This window comes from Oncorhynchus nerka, linkage group LG15 (genome assembly GCF_034236695.1).
Source record: "Oncorhynchus nerka isolate Pitt River linkage group LG15, Oner_Uvic_2.0, whole genome shotgun sequence".
Taxonomy (NCBI): Eukaryota; Metazoa; Chordata; class Actinopteri; order Salmoniformes; family Salmonidae; genus Oncorhynchus; species Oncorhynchus nerka.
In genome coordinates this window covers 34,772,232-34,790,042 of record NC_088410.1, presented here as the reverse complement: position 1 = coordinate 34,790,042, position 17,811 = coordinate 34,772,232, and the positions used below count along the sequence as shown (strand labels likewise).

The window sequence follows — 17,811 nt, the reverse complement described above, 5'->3', positions numbered from 1 at the left end:
CTCTACCTCCCCTCTCTCTCTCTGCCCCTCCCTCTCTCTCTTTCTGTGATTCCCCCTCAGTATGCTGCTGGAGATGCTAATGTAACTGTTGTGCCCGTGGAGTGATGAGAGTGCACATCTGTTGGTGGCAGGGACGGCCGTGTATGTCTGTGTGTGTCTTTGTGTGTGTTTTAGTGTGTTTGTGTTTGTGTGTGTGTGTGTGTGTGTGTGTGTGTGTGTGTGTGTGTGTGTGTCTGCAGCGCAAAAAGGAGAGAGGAGGATGCAGGATGAGGGTTAATCCGCCTGTATTTGGGGATCCATCAGAATCGTGCGCTCGATGGATTAACCCCTGGCATTCCAGCGGGGTCAGCCAGGAGAGTGGATGAGGGACCAGGCTGCTCTTTGATCATCCTGGAATATGTACACAGTGACACACACTGTAAGGGAAGCCAGGGATTCTATAGATATGATGATGCTTTCAGCTATATGATGTGTGTTGACAAATAGATTGCCCGTGTCTATTTAGTGAACAGGTGGAGATAGATTCATATTGAGTGTCGTTATGTTTGGCTATAAAATGGGAATCTCCCTTAGAATGATGGAAGAAGGGAGGTTGGGAGAGAAGGAGAGAGTGAGGGGGAGTGTTTGTGTGTGTGAGAGGGAGCGAGTGTGATTGTGAGAGAGAGAGAGAGAGAGAGAGAGAGAGAGAGAGAGAGAGAGAATGAGAGAGAGACACCTCCCACCCCATCCCATATCGCAGTGATGGAGCAGGCTCTGGGTGATGCAGGCAAATCCTTGTTTTGGTGCCATGGCAACGGGCTTCTGAGAATTTTCATCCATTCCTGTGGGCCCCCTACCCCCACCCAGGACTGCAGAGCAGGGGAGGTGCTGCAGTGGTGTGGGAAAGACAATGAGGCTGCACAGATGTGTGTGTGTGTGTGTGTGCGTGTGTGTGTGTGTGTGCATGTGTATGTCACAGTACATTGATTGCAGTTGTATGAATGTATGTGCAGACTTTATCAACGTATTTGTTAGTGTGGGTCCGTGCATATGGCATGTGTGTGCGTGTGCGTGTGTGTGCGTGTGTGTGTATTTAAATGTGTATCATCTGTGTGTTCAAATGTGCCTGTGCTTTTACTGTATGTAGTTGGGAGTTTGTTCATAGTAATACAGAATTAAGCCTACTTGTAAATGTTAAGATACCTAATGATCCGTGCATAGTCTGTGTTTATGTATACATCCATTTAAATCTCACATTCAGGACTTAATGGCAATGCAAATCTCACAATCAGGACACTGTTTAAAATGACCCTAGATAAGCAATCAATTTTATAGTTGAGCATATGTGCATTTTCAGCCCCTTGTGTTGCCAACCCTGTCCAACATTACCTGTATGAGCAGCTTTTGAATTAAACATTATCTGTGATCATGATAATGCATTACTCTGCACCATCTCATTGACTTAAATATATGTGTTTACATACTAGCTAGCACTCATCAAGAATTAAATGTCTTTTCCATCCATTCCACTATAGTCATTTGTATTCAACTGGACTTGTGGGTTTACCATCATTGGTGGCCTGTAGCACCACCTTCTGGTTGAGAGATGTAAATAAAAAATATATACAGTTAAAGTCGGAGGTTTACATACACCTTAGCCAAATACATTTAAACTCAGGTTTTCACAATTCCTGACATTTAATCCTAGTAAAAGATTCCATGTCTTAGGTCAGTTAGGATCACCACTATATTTTAAGAATGTGAAATGTCAGAATAATAGTTGAGAGAATGATTTATTTCAGCTTTTATTTCTTTCATCACATTCCCAGTGGGTCAGAAGTTTACATACACTCAATTAGTATTTGGTAGCATTGCCTTTAAATTGTTTAACTTGGGTCAAATGTTTCAGGTAGCCTTCCACAAGCTTCCCACAAAAAGTTGGTTGAATTTTGGCCCACTCATGACAGAGCTGGTGTAACTGAGTCAGGTTTGTAGGCCTCCTTGCTTGCACACGCTTTTTAAGTTCTGCCCACACATTTTCTATAAGATTGAGGTCAGGGCTTTGTGACGGCCACTCCAATACCTTGACTTTGATGTCCTTAAGCCATTTTGCCACAACGTTGGAAGTATGCTTGGGGTTATTGTCCATTTGGATAACCCATTTGCGACCAAGCTTTAACTTCCTGACTGATGTCTTGAAATGTTGCTTCAATATATCCACATAATTTTCCTCCCTCGTGAATCCATCTATTTTGTGAAGTGCACCAGTCCCTCCTGCAGCAAAGCACCCTCACAACATGATGCTGCCACCCCCGTGCTTCACGTTTGGGATGGTGTTCTTCAGCTTGCAAGCCATCCCCTTTTTCCTCCAAACATAACAATGGTCATTATGGCCAAACAGTTCTATTTTTGTTTTATCAGACCAGAGAACATTTCTCCAAAAAGTATGATCTTGTCCCCATGTGCAGTTGTAAACGGTAGTCAGGCTTTTTTATGGCAGTTTTGGAGCAGTGGCTTCTTCCTTCCTGAGCGGCCTTTCAGGTTATGTCAATCTAGGACTCGTTTTACTGTGGATATAGATACTTTTGTACCTATTTCCTCCAGCATCTTCACAGGGTCCTTTGATGTTGTTCTGGGATTGATTTGCACTTTTCGCACCAAAGTACGTTCATCTCTAGGAGACAGAATGTGTCTCCTTCCTGAGCGGTATGACGGCTGCGTGGTCCCATAGTGTTTATACTTGCATACTATTGTTTGTACAGATGAACGTGGTACCTCCAGGCATTTGGAAATTGCTTCCAAGGATGAACCAGACTTGTGGAGGTCTACAATTATTTTTCTGACTTCTTGGCTGATTTCCTTTGATTTTCCCATGATGTCAAGCAAAGAGGCACTGAGTTTGAAGGTAGGCCTTGAAATAGATCCACAGGTACACCTCCAATTGACTCAAATGATATCAATAAGCCTATCAGAAGCTTCTAAAGCCATGACATAATTTTCTGGAATTTTCCAAGCTGTTTGAAGGCACAATCAAATTAGTGTATTTAAACTTCTGACCCACTGGAATTGTGATACAGTGAATTATAAGTGAAATAATCTGTCTGTAAACAATTGTTGGAGAAATTACTTGTGTCATCCACAAAGTAGATGTCCTAACTGACTTGCCAAAACTATAGTTTGTTAACAAGAAATTTGTGGAGTGGTTGAAAAACTAGTTTTAATGACTCCAACCTAAGTGTATGTAAACTTCCGACTTCAATTGTATTTTTACAATGGATTGAATGAGTCATGATTTATGGGTGAAAACCTTTGTCATCCTTTGTCTGCAAGGTGGTGTGTTTTGTATATGAGAGGTGGAGGAAATTGATAGCACCTGAAATTTGAAATACCAACAAGGGGAGATAGGCATTTCTGAAATGTAGGTTGTCAAGCACAGGACCGTGCTGCTTGCTCTGATGGAAGGCTCTAGAATTACCCAATCACATCTTATCACTTTAATTGGGGAACAATGAGTGCAGTCTAGGAGGCCACTCCTCTGGATCTAGCAGGCTAAAAGTGGAAGTCAAATGGTTATGATAGGAGAGGTCTAATTATAAATGCCCATGCATTGATGATTTATCTTTTGAAAATGAATTGGTGGAATTTATATTCTATCCTGTTCTATTCTATGACATTACATTTTATGAGTGACACATGGATTGCTGAATCACCATATTTATGTTTTTAAGTGCAGTCATAGAGTGTGAGGGCCTGTGTAAGGACTCTCGTCCAGGATGTTTTGACGATGTGTCACAGTCTGGAGTAGAATAGAATCTGAATATTTTATTTCTTATTTTTCTCCCCTAATTTCCTTAGTCACTTTAATAGCACAATGTTAGATTATTTCTTCCTGAGCCAAATTGAATTGAAATTGACACAGCTTTTAAGTTGGCGAAGACTGGGCGGTGAGATGCCAAGAACAGACTGAGCAGAACAGGTGCCCAGCACTGCCCACAGCCATTGGCACAAGTGGTCAGATTTGTATTCTGTGCACTGGAGAAAATAATGGACAAATTTGTTGAAGTCATGCAATAATTTGCCAAGACATGCAGTGAAATCAAAATAGGCCTTGCATACTAAATGTTTATTATTGCCTAAACTATTACGGATGTTATTACTATGCTGATTCTTGCAATGAATCAATCCATAGCCTATTATACAGCCATCAATCAATCAAATTCAGCAACAACAAATATAGTCCTGTATTGAATTAATTTCCCCCAATCAATGTCAATAATAGGAACAATTTGAATGTTGGAATATTTAGGCTACTATGCAAGTCACAAATTGCAAAGTAGCCTAGCATTCTGACATTTTTTCTTATTTGTTTTATTTTGTGTGTATTTTTTCTGTATTGCTAGATATTACTGCACTGTTGGAGCTAGAAAACACAAGCATTTTGCTGCACCTGCGATAACATCTGCAAATCTGTGTACACGACCAATAAACTTTCATTTGATTTCTCTCTCTCATCACTTCACACTACAGGGAGAGAGAAAGGCTATGTGCACACTGCCCACAAAATTAGATGGAAACTGAGCTACACTTCCTAACCTCCTGCACCATATTAGAGAGAGAAATCAAATGAAGGTTTATTGGTCGTGTACACAGATTTGCAGAAGTTATCGCAGGTGCAGCAAAATGCTTGTGTTTTCTAGCTCCAACAGTGCAGTAATATTTAGCTATTTAAAAAATACACACAACATTAAACAAATAATTAATCATTTCAGCGTGCTAGGCTACTTTGCAATCAGTGACTTGCATTGTAGCCTAAATATTCCAATATGACCATATTAGAGACACGTATTTCCCTCAGATTACACAGATACACAAAGAATTTGAAATCAAACCTGATTTTGATAAACTCCCATGTCTACTGGGTGAAATAACACAGTGTGCCATCACAACAGCAAGATTTGTGACCTGTTGCCACAAGAAAAGGTCAACTAGTGAAGAACAAACACCATTGTAACTACAACCCATATTTATGCTTATTTGTTTACCTTTTTGTACTTTAACCCTTTGTACATCGTTACAACACTGTATATATACATAATATGACATTTGTAATGTCTTTATTCTTTTGGAACTTTTGTGAGTGTAATGTTTACTGTCCATTTTTATTGTTTATTTCACTTTTGTGTATAATCTACCTTACTTGCTTTGGCAATGTTAACATATGTTTCCCATGCCAATAAAGCCCCTTGAATTGAATTGAAACGGGGGAGGGAGAGGGAGACAGAGACAAGGTACACAAAGTAACACACTGAACGCAGAATGCATAGGATTTGCGGAAGTGAGGGAGCGGGTGGGGCTTCGCTGGGAACCGGAGAGAGAGAGAGCGAGATAGAGATAGGGAGAGAAAGAGAGAGAGAGTGGTCAGACTTGTGAGGCTTTTTATTCTAACAAATGAGACCGTATGTTTGACCCCGGGGTTCGCCTGCTTACAACAGCAAGCTGGATATATTTATGCGTGCACTCGCTCGGTCTTCGTTAGAATATAAATGGATGTCGTTTTTTTTGTAGGCGCTTTATCTGTGCGATAATGAAAGAACGCTTGAAATAGTTTACTCGCTTGTAGCCTATTTATGGTAGATAGCGCTTTGGCCCTTCTTTATTATAAGACAACGGGGATCCATCAAACGGCGGTAGCTATGTGAAGCGTAGAACTCGTTTATTCCCTTTCGTGAATTGAGGAATAATTATGAACAACGCGCAAGATATGTCTCCCGATTTTGTCTTGATGCGCTTGGTTTCCGCGGCCGAGGATGACCGCTTGGACGAGGAGAATGGGAATCTGTCGTCGGGTGGAGTGGTGGCAGGACTCGGTAAAGAGGTCTTGGCTCATAGCAACATGAAAGGGAGCTTGGAATTCGCCCGAGATCCCACGACAGGCCTCGCGCATTCCGGCAATCTCTCTTCGCTGAACAATGCACAGCAGAGCGGCGGAACGGCGGCACCTGACAGCGGGGTGATGGCGACTAAACCGTCGGTGTCTATTCCTCCTCCACACAGCGCCATGGAGGCCAAGGGCTTTGAGTTTGCTCACAGAGGCGGCTTACGGCCTCAGCTCCTTGTGTTTCCTAACATATTGAGGGATGGTGAGGGGATTTTAGAATGTGAATCCGACGGTCGGAATCAGTCGAGGAAACATATTGGTTTGGACAAGACCTCCGGCTCTGTCTCCGACCTAACCGGAGGCATCAATAACAATACGCTCAGTGCCGGCGACGCGCAACAGCAGAACCATCTGTCCCAGAGCTGGGGTCTGCATCCCCGGGTGGTATTATCCACGGTTGCTGCCGATATCGAGGGAGGTGAGCTATGCCACCGGCACAGTTTGATCACCAACCCATCAGACTGGCCTCCCTTAAGGGATACATCCAATCCTTTCACAATGATAGAGTCGAAATGGGGATGCACAACCGGGGAGCTGCCCGACGGCCCAGTGTTCGACCTGGCCAGAAGGTTCGGGGAGCTGGGGCTCGGCGCGGTACCCAAGATATTATTCAAGGACGGGGCGATGCCCCAGTGCTCGTGTCAGGGCGCACATGGGCCGGCACCAGCGGGGATGGGGCATGGGGATGACCCCACTGAGACTAGCGATGCTTTGTTGGTGCTAGAGGGGCTGGGGACTGGGGACGTGGCCAGGCTGGGTATCACTGGATGCCCAGAGGATGATTCGGATGAAAGTCGAGCACGTCGAGTTCAGAAGATGTCCGGTGCATTTTCTCTCAGTAGCTTTCAGGCAGAGTTGACCAGACAGATGGAAGGGGTGGCTGGAGAACCTTGTCCGTCGGCGCACGGTGACGCAGAAGTATGTAGCCTGCATGGAAACGTACCTAACCCAACTCAACCGATCCCGGGAGATACAGAACAGAATCCGGAGGTGTCGACATTACCTGGGGCCTCTGCGGCTACACCGAGCTCGGACCGACCTGTCAGTCCAACCCCTAGCCAGGCATCGACACCCCGGAAGCGGGCGGACAAGTGCGTCAGTGAGCCCCGGACTCCAACCGGTCGGGTCGAGAAAACACTCAAAGTTCCAGGGAAGTCCAGAAAGGGCTCACTTAAAATACGCCTGAGTAAACTTTTCAGAACTAAAAGCTGTAGTGGTTCCAATAGCCTTCTGGATAAGAGGCCATCAGTGGCCTATTCAATCTCCTCCGCTGGAAGTCTGGTGGACATGGCCAGTGGAAGTGGTGGGGAGCATGACGTGGACAGGTAAGGACTTCCACACTTTTAAGCATCGTGAGTAATTACTGATTGTATACCTATAATTTATAGCAGGCTATAGAGATCAACTCATTTATTGATTGGTTTCAGTGCCAGGTACTATTGTAGAGCCTATCCTAAAATATAATATTTTCTATCAGGATATTATAGGCCCAGAACTGTCAGAATTGTTTCTAAATCTGGGTTTCTCTAAATCTAGGCTACCTAATATCTATTTTTCACCTGATCACCTCTATATTCCATCCCTCTATAACTTATTTCATTCCTATTTTGCTGTCTTTCTCTTGCCACAGCCAACCCCAAATGACCAGGGCCCAAAGTGCTTTCTCTCCTGCTTCCTTTGCTCCTTTCACTGGTAAGGGGCTCTACCATTTCTTGGCTGAGGAGGCAAACTCGGGTCCAAGAACTTACGTTTCTTTACTAGCATCACTCTCTTCCTCTATCATTTCCTTTCTCACATTCCCTCTCTCTCTTTCTCTTTCCTTCTTTCCATTTCTGGGTGCAGGCGAGACTGTTTCATTGGTGGATGTGGATATTTCGAGGAGAGGGGCGAACACTCCGCACCCTCCCACGCCTCCACCTCCGCCACGCAGAAGTCTCAGTCTATTAGGTACTTTACCTCCTTTCTTTCTCTCTGTTCTTTCTCTCTTTCTCTCTGTGTGTCTCTCTGTAGAGTAGCCTATTTTTCTCTGTGTGTTTCCTTGTGTCCCTCCCTTTCTTGCACGCATCTCTTTTGCTTATGATTGTACCTGTAGGCACACATAAACACTAAAAATGATTACTGCATACCCTCACTCACCCTACTCTCCTATACCCACTGTATTACCTCCCTCCCCTGAAAGCTATATCACAGTATATAAACATACCCATTCTGTTTTATGGTGATGGAGAGCCTAATAGCTTTACACCTTCTCTGATCCCCACGGCAACACTCACATCATTGTATTGTGGCCTTACAGACCAGTGTTTCTCAACGTCGATCCTGGGGACCCACCCTCTCGACCTATCAGAATTGAATGTTCAGCCAAGCAGTGGAACAAGGACAAACCAATTTGCTGAATGTCACGTTGAATCACCCGTTTCTCGCAACCTATAAATATCAACTGTAGTTTGGATTTGTTAGTTACCCTAGAATACTTCAAGGAGTGCATTAAAAAGTGCATAAAAAAATAAATATATATATATATATATATATAAATAAGTTGAGATGAAAACTTCATATCACAGTGGGTCCAAAGGAGCGGAGTTGAGAAAGCCTGTGATATAGACCCCTCCCTGGTCTGAAACCCCCCTTCCCCCCTGCTCTGTTCCAGATGACATAGGTGGGCCGCAGCCTGGTCCTTTCCTAGTGAGTGTTATGGGGGCCTCCCTACAGTCCCTCCCCCTGCCTCTTCCTCCTCCTCATCCCTCCCATGCCACCATCCAGCATAGTATCAGCCTCAATGGTAAGACACCAGAGAGCAGAGAGCTGGGAGCTGGGAGCTGTGCATGGGGCAAATGGGCGGACGGTGTGGTAATAGAGCACGTAATGGCCAGAGCCAAAGACTATAAAAATACCATAATACAAAACAGTACCAATATGATATATTTATAATGCTGTATTTATAAACGTGTGAATATATCAGTAATCCTTCATATGTGTAATATCTGCAGTTCTGAATATATATGTAACATAAAACCTATATGCCTGTCGGCTAATGCCTAAGTTCATAGAGTGATATGGTGTGACACTTGCGTGTTGTGGTGAAGGTTGCATAATTTCCCTCAGGTGAAATACTGTAAGTGCTTGTATTCAGGAAAGACTATACAGACCGATCAGCGTGGAAATGAATCGTGAAGGTGCATGGTGTGTGGTTGGAAACCAATGCTTGTCTAATATTTGTATTATATGCCTTGAGAATGAGTATTTGTGGCACCTGGTCTGTCTAAGCAGTCTTACTCAAACTGAACACTGTTATCATCTATTAATAACAAGTCCTAACTTGAGATCTATGCATGTAACTTGTACTTTCTTGCAACTCCCATTTATACCAAATGCAATGGTTTGGGCTACACATTCATATCATTGTGTCTAGCTGAATATTTCTCTATTTGTTTCAGATGCATTCCTCCGGGCCCTGCCTCACTCCACCTCTTCACAGCTCCTCTCAGCTCCTCCCCCTTCCAGGTTGGCCCCGCCCCCAAGGCTCTGTCCTCTGAGGCGGCCTGAGGCCAGCAACTTCACCGCTAGTCTGAGAGAGCTGGAAAAAGTAATTGCGACACACTCAACAACACTCGCAAATACACATACATATTGATTGAATCACTACTAATCGATTGGGTTACATACTAACAAATAGGTACAAACCTTTAATTGATGATAACTGCCTTGGTGTGGGTGGGTGTGTGTGTGATAACAAACCTTTAATTGATGATAACTGCCTTGGTGTGTGTGTGATAACAAACCTTTAATTGATAATAACTGCCAAGTGTGGGTGGGTGTGTGTGTGTAATAACAAACCTTTAATTGATGACATTAATTCAGTTCTGTGTTTGTATTCGATTCTATGGATGGTGTGTGTGTGTATGTTTCTATGATATTCATTCATAATCATCTACATGTCTATCCCCAGTGTGGCTGGTATTGGGGTCCTATGAACTGGGAAGATGCAGAGATGAAGTTGAAGGGGAAGCATGACGGGGCGTTCCTGGTGAGGGACAGCTCTGACCCCCGCTACATCCTCAGCCTCAGCTTCCGCTCCCAGGGAGTTACACACCACACGCGCATGGAGCACTACAGAGGTGAGTTACACACACCACACGCGCATGGAGCACTACAGAGGTGAGTTACACACACCACACGCGCATCGAGCACTACAGAGGTGAGTTACACACACCACACCTGCACGGAGCACTACAGAGGTGAGTTACACACACCACACGCGTACGGAGCACTACAGAGGTGAGTTACACACCACACGCGCACGGAGCACTACAGAGGTGAGTTACACACACCACACCTGCACGGAGCACTACAGAGGTGAGTTACACACACCACACGCGCACGGAGCACTACAGAGGTGAGTTACACACACCACACGCGCACGGAGCACTACAGAGGTGAGTTACACACACCACACGCGCACGGAGCACTACAGAGGTGAGTTACACACACCACACGCGCACGGAGCACTACAGAGGTGAGTTACACACACCACACGCGCATCGAGCACTACAGAGGTGAGTTACACACACCACACGCGCATCGAGCACTACAGAGGTGAGTTACACACACCACACGCGCATCGAGCACTACAGAGGTGAGTTACACACACCACACGAGTACGGAGCACTACAGAGGTGAGTTACACACACCACACGCGCACGGAGCACTACAGAGGTGAGTTACACACACCACACGCGCACGGAGCACTACAGAGGTGAGTTACACACACCACACGCGCATCGAGCACTACAGAGGTGAGTTACACACATCACACCTGCACGGAGCACTACAGAGGTGAGTTACACACACCACACCTGCACGGAGCACTACAGAGGTGAGTTACACACACCACACGCGTACGGAGCACTACAGAGGTGAGTTACACACACCACACGCGCATCGAGCACTACAGAGGTGAGTTACACACACCACACGCGCATCGAGCACTACAGAGGTGAGTTACACACACCACACCTGCACGGAGCACTACAGAGGTGAGTTACACACACCACACGCGTACGGAGCACTACAGAGGTGAGTTACACACACCACACGCGCACGGAGCACTACAGAGGTGAGTTACACACACCACACACGTACGGAGCACTACAGAGGTGAGTTACACATACCACACCCGCACGGAGCACTACAGAGGTGAGTTACACACACCACACGCGCACTACAGAGGTGAGTTACACACACCACACGTGCACGGAGCACTACAGAGGTGAGTTACACACACCACACGCGCACGGAGCACTACAGAGGTGAGTTACACACACCACACGCGTACGGAGCACTACAGAGGTGAGTTACACACACCACACGCGTATGGAGCACTACAGAGGTGAGTTACACACACCACACCCGCACGGAGCACTACAGAGGTGAGTTACACACACCACACGCGCACGGAGCACTACAGAGGTGAGTTACACACACCACACGCGCACTACAGAGGTGAGTTACACACACCACACCCGCACGGAGCACTACAGAGGTGAGTTACACACACAACACACGTACGGAGCACTACAGAGGTGAGTTACACACACCACACGCGCACGGAGCACTACAGAGGTGAGTTACACACACCACACGCGTACGGAGCACTACAGAGGTGAGTTACACACACCACACGCGCACTACAGAGGTGAGTTACACACACCACACCCGCACGGAGCACTACAGAGGTGAGTTACACACACCACACGTGTACGGAGCACTACAGAGGTGAGTTACACACACAACACCCGCACGGAGCACTACAGAGGTGTGTTACACACACCACACGCGCACGGAGCACTACAGAGGTGAGTTACACACACAACACCCGCACGGAGCACTACAGAGGTGAGTTACACACACCACACCCGCACGGAGCACTACAGAGGTGAGTTACACACAACACACCCGCACGGAGCACTACAGAGGTGAGTTACACACAACACACCCGCACGGAGCACTACAGAGGTGAGTTACACACACCACACCCGCACGGAGCACTACAGAGGTGAGTTACACACACCACACGCGCATGGAGCACTACAGAGGTGAGTTACACACACCACACGCGCACGGTGCACTGAAGAGGTGTCGTGTGTACCGTAAATACTCAGAAACACATAGTCAGTCAATCACACAAATATAAATGTTGTAGCTACTCACTCAGTCATTATGTTTATTAACACACGTACACACGCACACACACCCATACACTCACACAGACACACACACACACACACGCACACAGCAAAGTGGTGAGTCACCCACACACAAAGTGGGTAAACGACAACGACATGCTCGCAAATATACATGGCATATGCATAAAGCACTTCTAACAGGATTTACTCACATACAGACACATTCATCATGCAGTGTAAATAAATGACAGACAGAAAGCATGCAGTTAATTATATTTATGGTTTACACATACTGCACATATCAGCCACCCAACTCACAGGGTAGTTGAGAAAAACAGGTTTGATACATGACATATGATATAATACGTGCTGTTAAAAAAAGTAATAAAGCATTATACCTGAACACTTTAAATAAAGTGGTACCACAAGGTTCTATTTCATTCCCCTTTAAATGGTATGTATGTGTGAGTGTTCGGTGTAACCTTCAGTGGTGTGTCCCTTCCATGTTTCCATCTATAGGGACATTCAGCTTGTGGTGTCATCCCAAGTTTGAGGACCGATGTCATTCTGTGGTGGAGTTTATCGAGCGAGCCATCATGCACTCCAAAAATGGAAAATTCCTCTACTTCCTGCGTTCACGTGTGCCAGGTAAAAATGTCCCCCATTCCTACACTGCCTAACCAATTAGATGTTTATGTGAACTACCACATAGTGTAGTGGTTGTAATGACAGTAAGCATAGCATACAAGGTTGCTGAGAGGTTACGAACATCTGTATTGGTTGTTTGTGCTCATTCGTGTGTGTGTGTGTTTGTGTGTGTTCCAGGGCTCCCCCCTACCCCGGTGCAGCTGCTCTACCCAGTGTCCCGGTTCAGCAACGTCAAGTCCCTGCAGCACCTCTGTCGCTTCTGCATCCGACAAATGGTCCGCATCGACCACATCCAGGAGCTGCCGCTGCCCAAGTACTGCCATACTCAATTTACCCAAATATTGATTTAGTCATTCATTTTAACCTTGTATTTGTTTTCTTGGAAATAGTTGTTAGTGAATTAGCATTCTCTCCTGAGCTTTGACAGAAATGCCTCAGCATATTCTTTTAGTTTAAATAAAGAACTAATGGAAATAATCCTTGATTGCTGACAGACTAGACATGGATGATGCGCTTTGAGACCAAGTGAAAAGTGGTATATATAGCAGCTGTACTTTAATGCAATCCATCATCATCATCATCATCATCAGTTTCCTTTATTTTATGGAGTGTTATACACAGATAGAATACTACTTAATGCAATCCATCATCATCATCATCAGTTTCCTTTCTTTTATGGAGAGTGTTATACACAGAAAGAAAACTACTTCACATGCGAAACATAATGTAAAGGTATATTTTTGCATAGGGGGTTACTCATTTGACCTCTCCCTCTCCAGACCACTGATCATGTACCTGAGGAAGTTCTACTACTACGATGCAGAGGAAGAGATGTACCTGTCAATCAAGAGCATTCGACCAGGGGCTGGAGTAGAGAAAGAGGCGGAGTCTCAGACGTAACTGGAAGAGGTGTCTGCTGGTCTGCCAGTCTTCCAGCATCAGCCAATCAAAGTCCTCGGCACCCTCTGAATCCAGTCGGCTGCAGTCAAAGGGGTCCAGATTACCTAGCCCTTCTCTTGACTTTGGCCAATGAGAGTAGAAAGGGACAGTAGTGGAATGCTGGAAAATTGTCCATACGGAGTGCACACATGGGGCTGGGACAAAAAAGGACACAGCCTCATTGAGAACGGACTGGAGAACGGACTCGTCTAGCCTGTAACAACCTGAAAACAAACAAAAAAACAACTTGAACCTAGACTTTGAATCAATCCCTAGACAGATATTCACTGTACCTATGAACTGAAGTTGATGCACTGGTCCATTTGTACTACTATTTATTTTCCATTATCATAATTTTCTTGTTTTCTTCCCTCCTGTTGCTATGAGGGTTGTTGTGGACTCCAATTGGCCCACAGGAGGCCATGGTTGATCTTTGTTTGTTCGTTTTAATCGTCAAAAAATCCCTGATTGTAACTTGCGCATCATTCTGTTCCTCCGTACCCCAAGCTGGCCACAGGCTCAGCATTTTCAGTAAAAGAGAAAAAATATGGCTTCCCTCTTTTGCACAATCATTTTCAATTGACTGAAGTAAAGTGGTAGTAGGAGCCAGGCGCACCGGTTTGAGTGTGTCAAGAACTGCAACGCTGCTATGTTTTTCACACTCAACAGTTTCCTGTGTGTATCAACAATGGTCCACCACCCAAAGGACATCCAGCCAACTTGACACAACTGTGGGAAGCAGTGGAGTCAACATGGGCCAGCATCCCTGTGGAACACTTTTCACACCTTGTAGAGTCCCTACCCTGACAAATTGAGGCTGTTCTGAGGGTAATGCACATCTCAATCCACACATACAGTGGGGCAAAAAAGTATTTAGTCAGCCACCAATTGTGCAAGTTCTCCCCCTTAAAAAGATGAGAGAGGCCTGTCATTTTCATCATAGGTACACTTCAACTATGACAGACAAAATGAGAAAAAAAATCCAGAAGATCACATTGTAGGATTTTTAATTTATTTATTTGCAAATTATGGTGGAAAATAAGTATTTGGTTAATAACAAAAGTTTATCTCAATACTTTGTTATATACCCTTTGTTGGCAATGACAGAGGTCAAACGTTTTCTGTAAGTCTTCACAAGGTTTTCACACACTGTTGCTGGTATTTTGGCCCATTCCTCCATGCAGATCTCCTCTAGAGCAGTGGTGTTTTGGGGCTGTTGCTGGGCAACACAGACTTTCAACTCCCTCCAAAGATTTTCTATGGGGTTGAGATCTGGAGACTGGCTAGGCCACTCCAGGACCTTGAAATGCTTCTTACGAAGCCACTCCTTTGTTGCCCGGACGGTGTGTTTGGGATCATTGTCATGCTGAAAGACCCAGCCACGTTTCATCTTCAATGCCCTTGCTGATGGAAGGAGGTTTTCACTCAAAATCTCACGATACATGGTCCCATTCAATCTTTCCTTTACACGGATCAGTCGTCCTGGTCCCTTTGCAGAAAAACAGCCCCAAAGCATGATGTTTCCACCCCCATGCTTCACAGTAGGTATGGTGTACTTTGGATGCAACTCAGCATTCTTTGTCCTCCAAACACGATGAGTTGAGTTTTTACCAAAAAGTTATATTTTGGTTTCATCTGACCATATGACATTCTCCCAATCTTCTTCTGGATCATCCAAATGCTCTCTAGCAATCTTCAGACTCGCCTGGACATGTACTGGCTTAAGCAGGGGGACACGTCTGGCACTGCAGGATTTGAGTCCCTGGCGGCGTAGTATGTTACTGATGGTAGGCTTTGTTACTTTGGTCCCAGCTCTCTGCAGGTCATTCACTAGGTCCCCCCGTGTGGTTCTGGGATTTTTGCTCACCGTTCTTGTGATCATTTTGACCCCACGGGGTGAGATCTTGCGTGGAACCCCAGATCGAGGGAGATTATCAGTGGTCTTGTATGTCTTCTATTTCCTAATAATTGCTCCCACAGTTGATTTCTTCAAACCAAGCTGCTTACCTATTGCAGATTCAGTCTTCCCAGCCTGGTGCAGGTCTACAATTTTGTTTCTGGTGTCCTTTGACAGCTCTTTGGTCTTGGCCATAGTGGAGTTTGGAGTGTGACTGTTTGAGGTTGTGGACAGGTGTCTTTTATACTGATAACAAGTTCAAACAGGTGCCATTAATACAGGTAACGAGTGAAGGCCAGAGGAGCCTCTTAAAGATGAAGTTACAGGTCTGTGAGAGTCAGAAATCTTGCTTGTTTGTAGGTGACCAAATACTCATTTTCCACCATAGTTTGCAAATAAATTCATTAAAAATCCTATAATGTGATTTTCTGGATTTTCTTTTCTCATTTTGTCTGTCATAGTTGAAGTGTACCTATGATGAAAATTACAGGCCTCTCTCATCTTTTTAAGTGGGAGAACTTGCACAATTGGTGGCTGACGAAATACTGTTTTGCCCCACTGTACATAGTGACACATGACCACTGACACACACATGCAGGCCTTCATGAGAGGGCACAACTCAATATTAGGAAGTTGATCCTAATGTTTTGTACACTCAGTGTATGTTAGTTCCCTGTGTGGGTGTTTTTGTGGTAATGATGAACATGGCCCTTTCAATCCATACAGACTGATGTAATAATTAAGTAGTAGTCTAAACAGCATCAATGTCAAATGTTTTTACTCTGTCATACACTCTTGATAACTAAACCACCAATGACAACACACAACCTGTTGTATAGTTGTGGGGGCAAGAGGCATGCAAAGCATAAAGGCAATCTTAACACAGAATAGTTTTTAACACTTGCACTTGACAAAAACAACTCATCCTGTAATTTTGACTGCTTTGCTTTTTAGTTCCCCCCTACCAAACGTATGCTCATGTCATAGTGCTCTTTTTTCATTGTTATCCTATTCATGCATGCACACATGCACACACACACAGACTCTCACACACACACAGACTCACACACACAGAGGAAGGATCATTTTAGGAGAACAAGGACTGCTCATTCACACATGCTCCTATGTTGGGGGCCAGCTCAATGGATGAACAACAGATGAACTTGACAGCTAACTATGCCAGCAGTATTGGTGATTTGCCTCTATAGAGAGAATCCAGTTGTGTGAATGGGTTTGTGATGATACATTGAAATAGGAAAATAGATATGAAGGCCCAGCAGATCTACACTAAGAGTTTAATCATTTGATATTTTAAATTCTGAGCAGATTTTTTTTGTATAATTGTTTTACTGATTGTGTTGAAATGGAAATTACTCTAACCATTAACTGGTCTCTTGTTGCTGACTGGTTTCAAATTCTTGCCCTCTATACCCATCAAACTCAACTCTGGACCTTGAAGCCAGTGCCACTGCTTGTTTTCATTGTTCCCCTCTAGTCAGGGACTGATTTAGACCTGGACCTGGCACACAAGGTGTTTAAAATGAATTATCAGGTAGAACAGAACACTTGCAGGCTCCGGACCTTGTAGGGTAATAGTTGAATACCCCTGCTCTATAGGCTTATTATCCATGTCATAAATCAAATCAGCCTAGGGGTAGGCCACTAGGTACTAGTGTAAAGTGGTACTATAATGTTATAATAAACAGAAATGCACATCTGATAGTTCCCCTAGACATAATTTTGCAAGCTTGATCATCATGCATAATAAGCCTATTTTGCATGCACTCAATGATTGCGCTACACCTGTAACCGATGACTAATGACTGGGATATTGACAAAGATGTAGGTGAGTATTTAGAAAACATGCACATGTTATTACTATAGATTACCCGAGGACCTACATCACTACAGATCTGCTGTAATTTAGTTTGAGTGATAAACATGTTTGTAACAGTTTGCCTTGTGCTCTTATCAGCACTGCCTTCCTACCTTGTTATCCGTAAGCCTTATTGTGTGTTGACTATGACAAACTGAGTATAGCCTATCCATTCTAATAACATACTGTATCTGTGCTTTTGTCGCAGGTAGTATCTGATTCAAATGGTTTAAAACAAGCTCATTGATCAAAATGGATGTCATTCTGAGTTTGACCGATTTGTCCCATAGAGCTCTTATTGGACATTATAGACGTCATTTAAATGTAAAGGCATTATAATAGGCCCTTT

The 17,811-nt window shown here is 44.5% G+C and overlaps 1 protein-coding gene and 1 long non-coding RNA gene across 2 annotated transcripts; one reads left to right on the top strand and one right to left on the bottom strand.

The window, feature by feature from the left end:
* The first annotated feature begins 5,369 nt into the window (after window positions 1–5,369).
* Window positions 5,370–14,239, top strand: LOC115142525 (suppressor of cytokine signaling 7-like). Its single transcript, XM_029682047.2, has 9 exons — window positions 5,370–7,242; window positions 7,548–7,609; window positions 7,760–7,864; window positions 8,568–8,699; window positions 9,355–9,503; window positions 9,867–10,035; window positions 12,622–12,750; window positions 12,928–13,063; window positions 13,530–14,239. Exons 1-9 carry the CDS (start codon window positions 5,723–5,725, stop codon window positions 13,648–13,650), a joined length of 2,523 nt encoding a protein of 840 aa, XP_029537907.1. The 5' UTR covers window positions 5,370–5,722; the 3' UTR covers window positions 13,651–14,239.
* Window positions 13,277–17,725, bottom strand: LOC115142527 (uncharacterized). The gene is made up of 2 exons (XR_003865509.2): window positions 17,576–17,725; window positions 13,277–13,913 (listed from the first exon to the last, which is right to left on the bottom strand). It is a non-coding gene; the product is annotated as an uncharacterized LOC115142527 (long non-coding RNA).
* Between the last annotated feature and the right edge of the window lie 86 nt (window positions 17,726–17,811).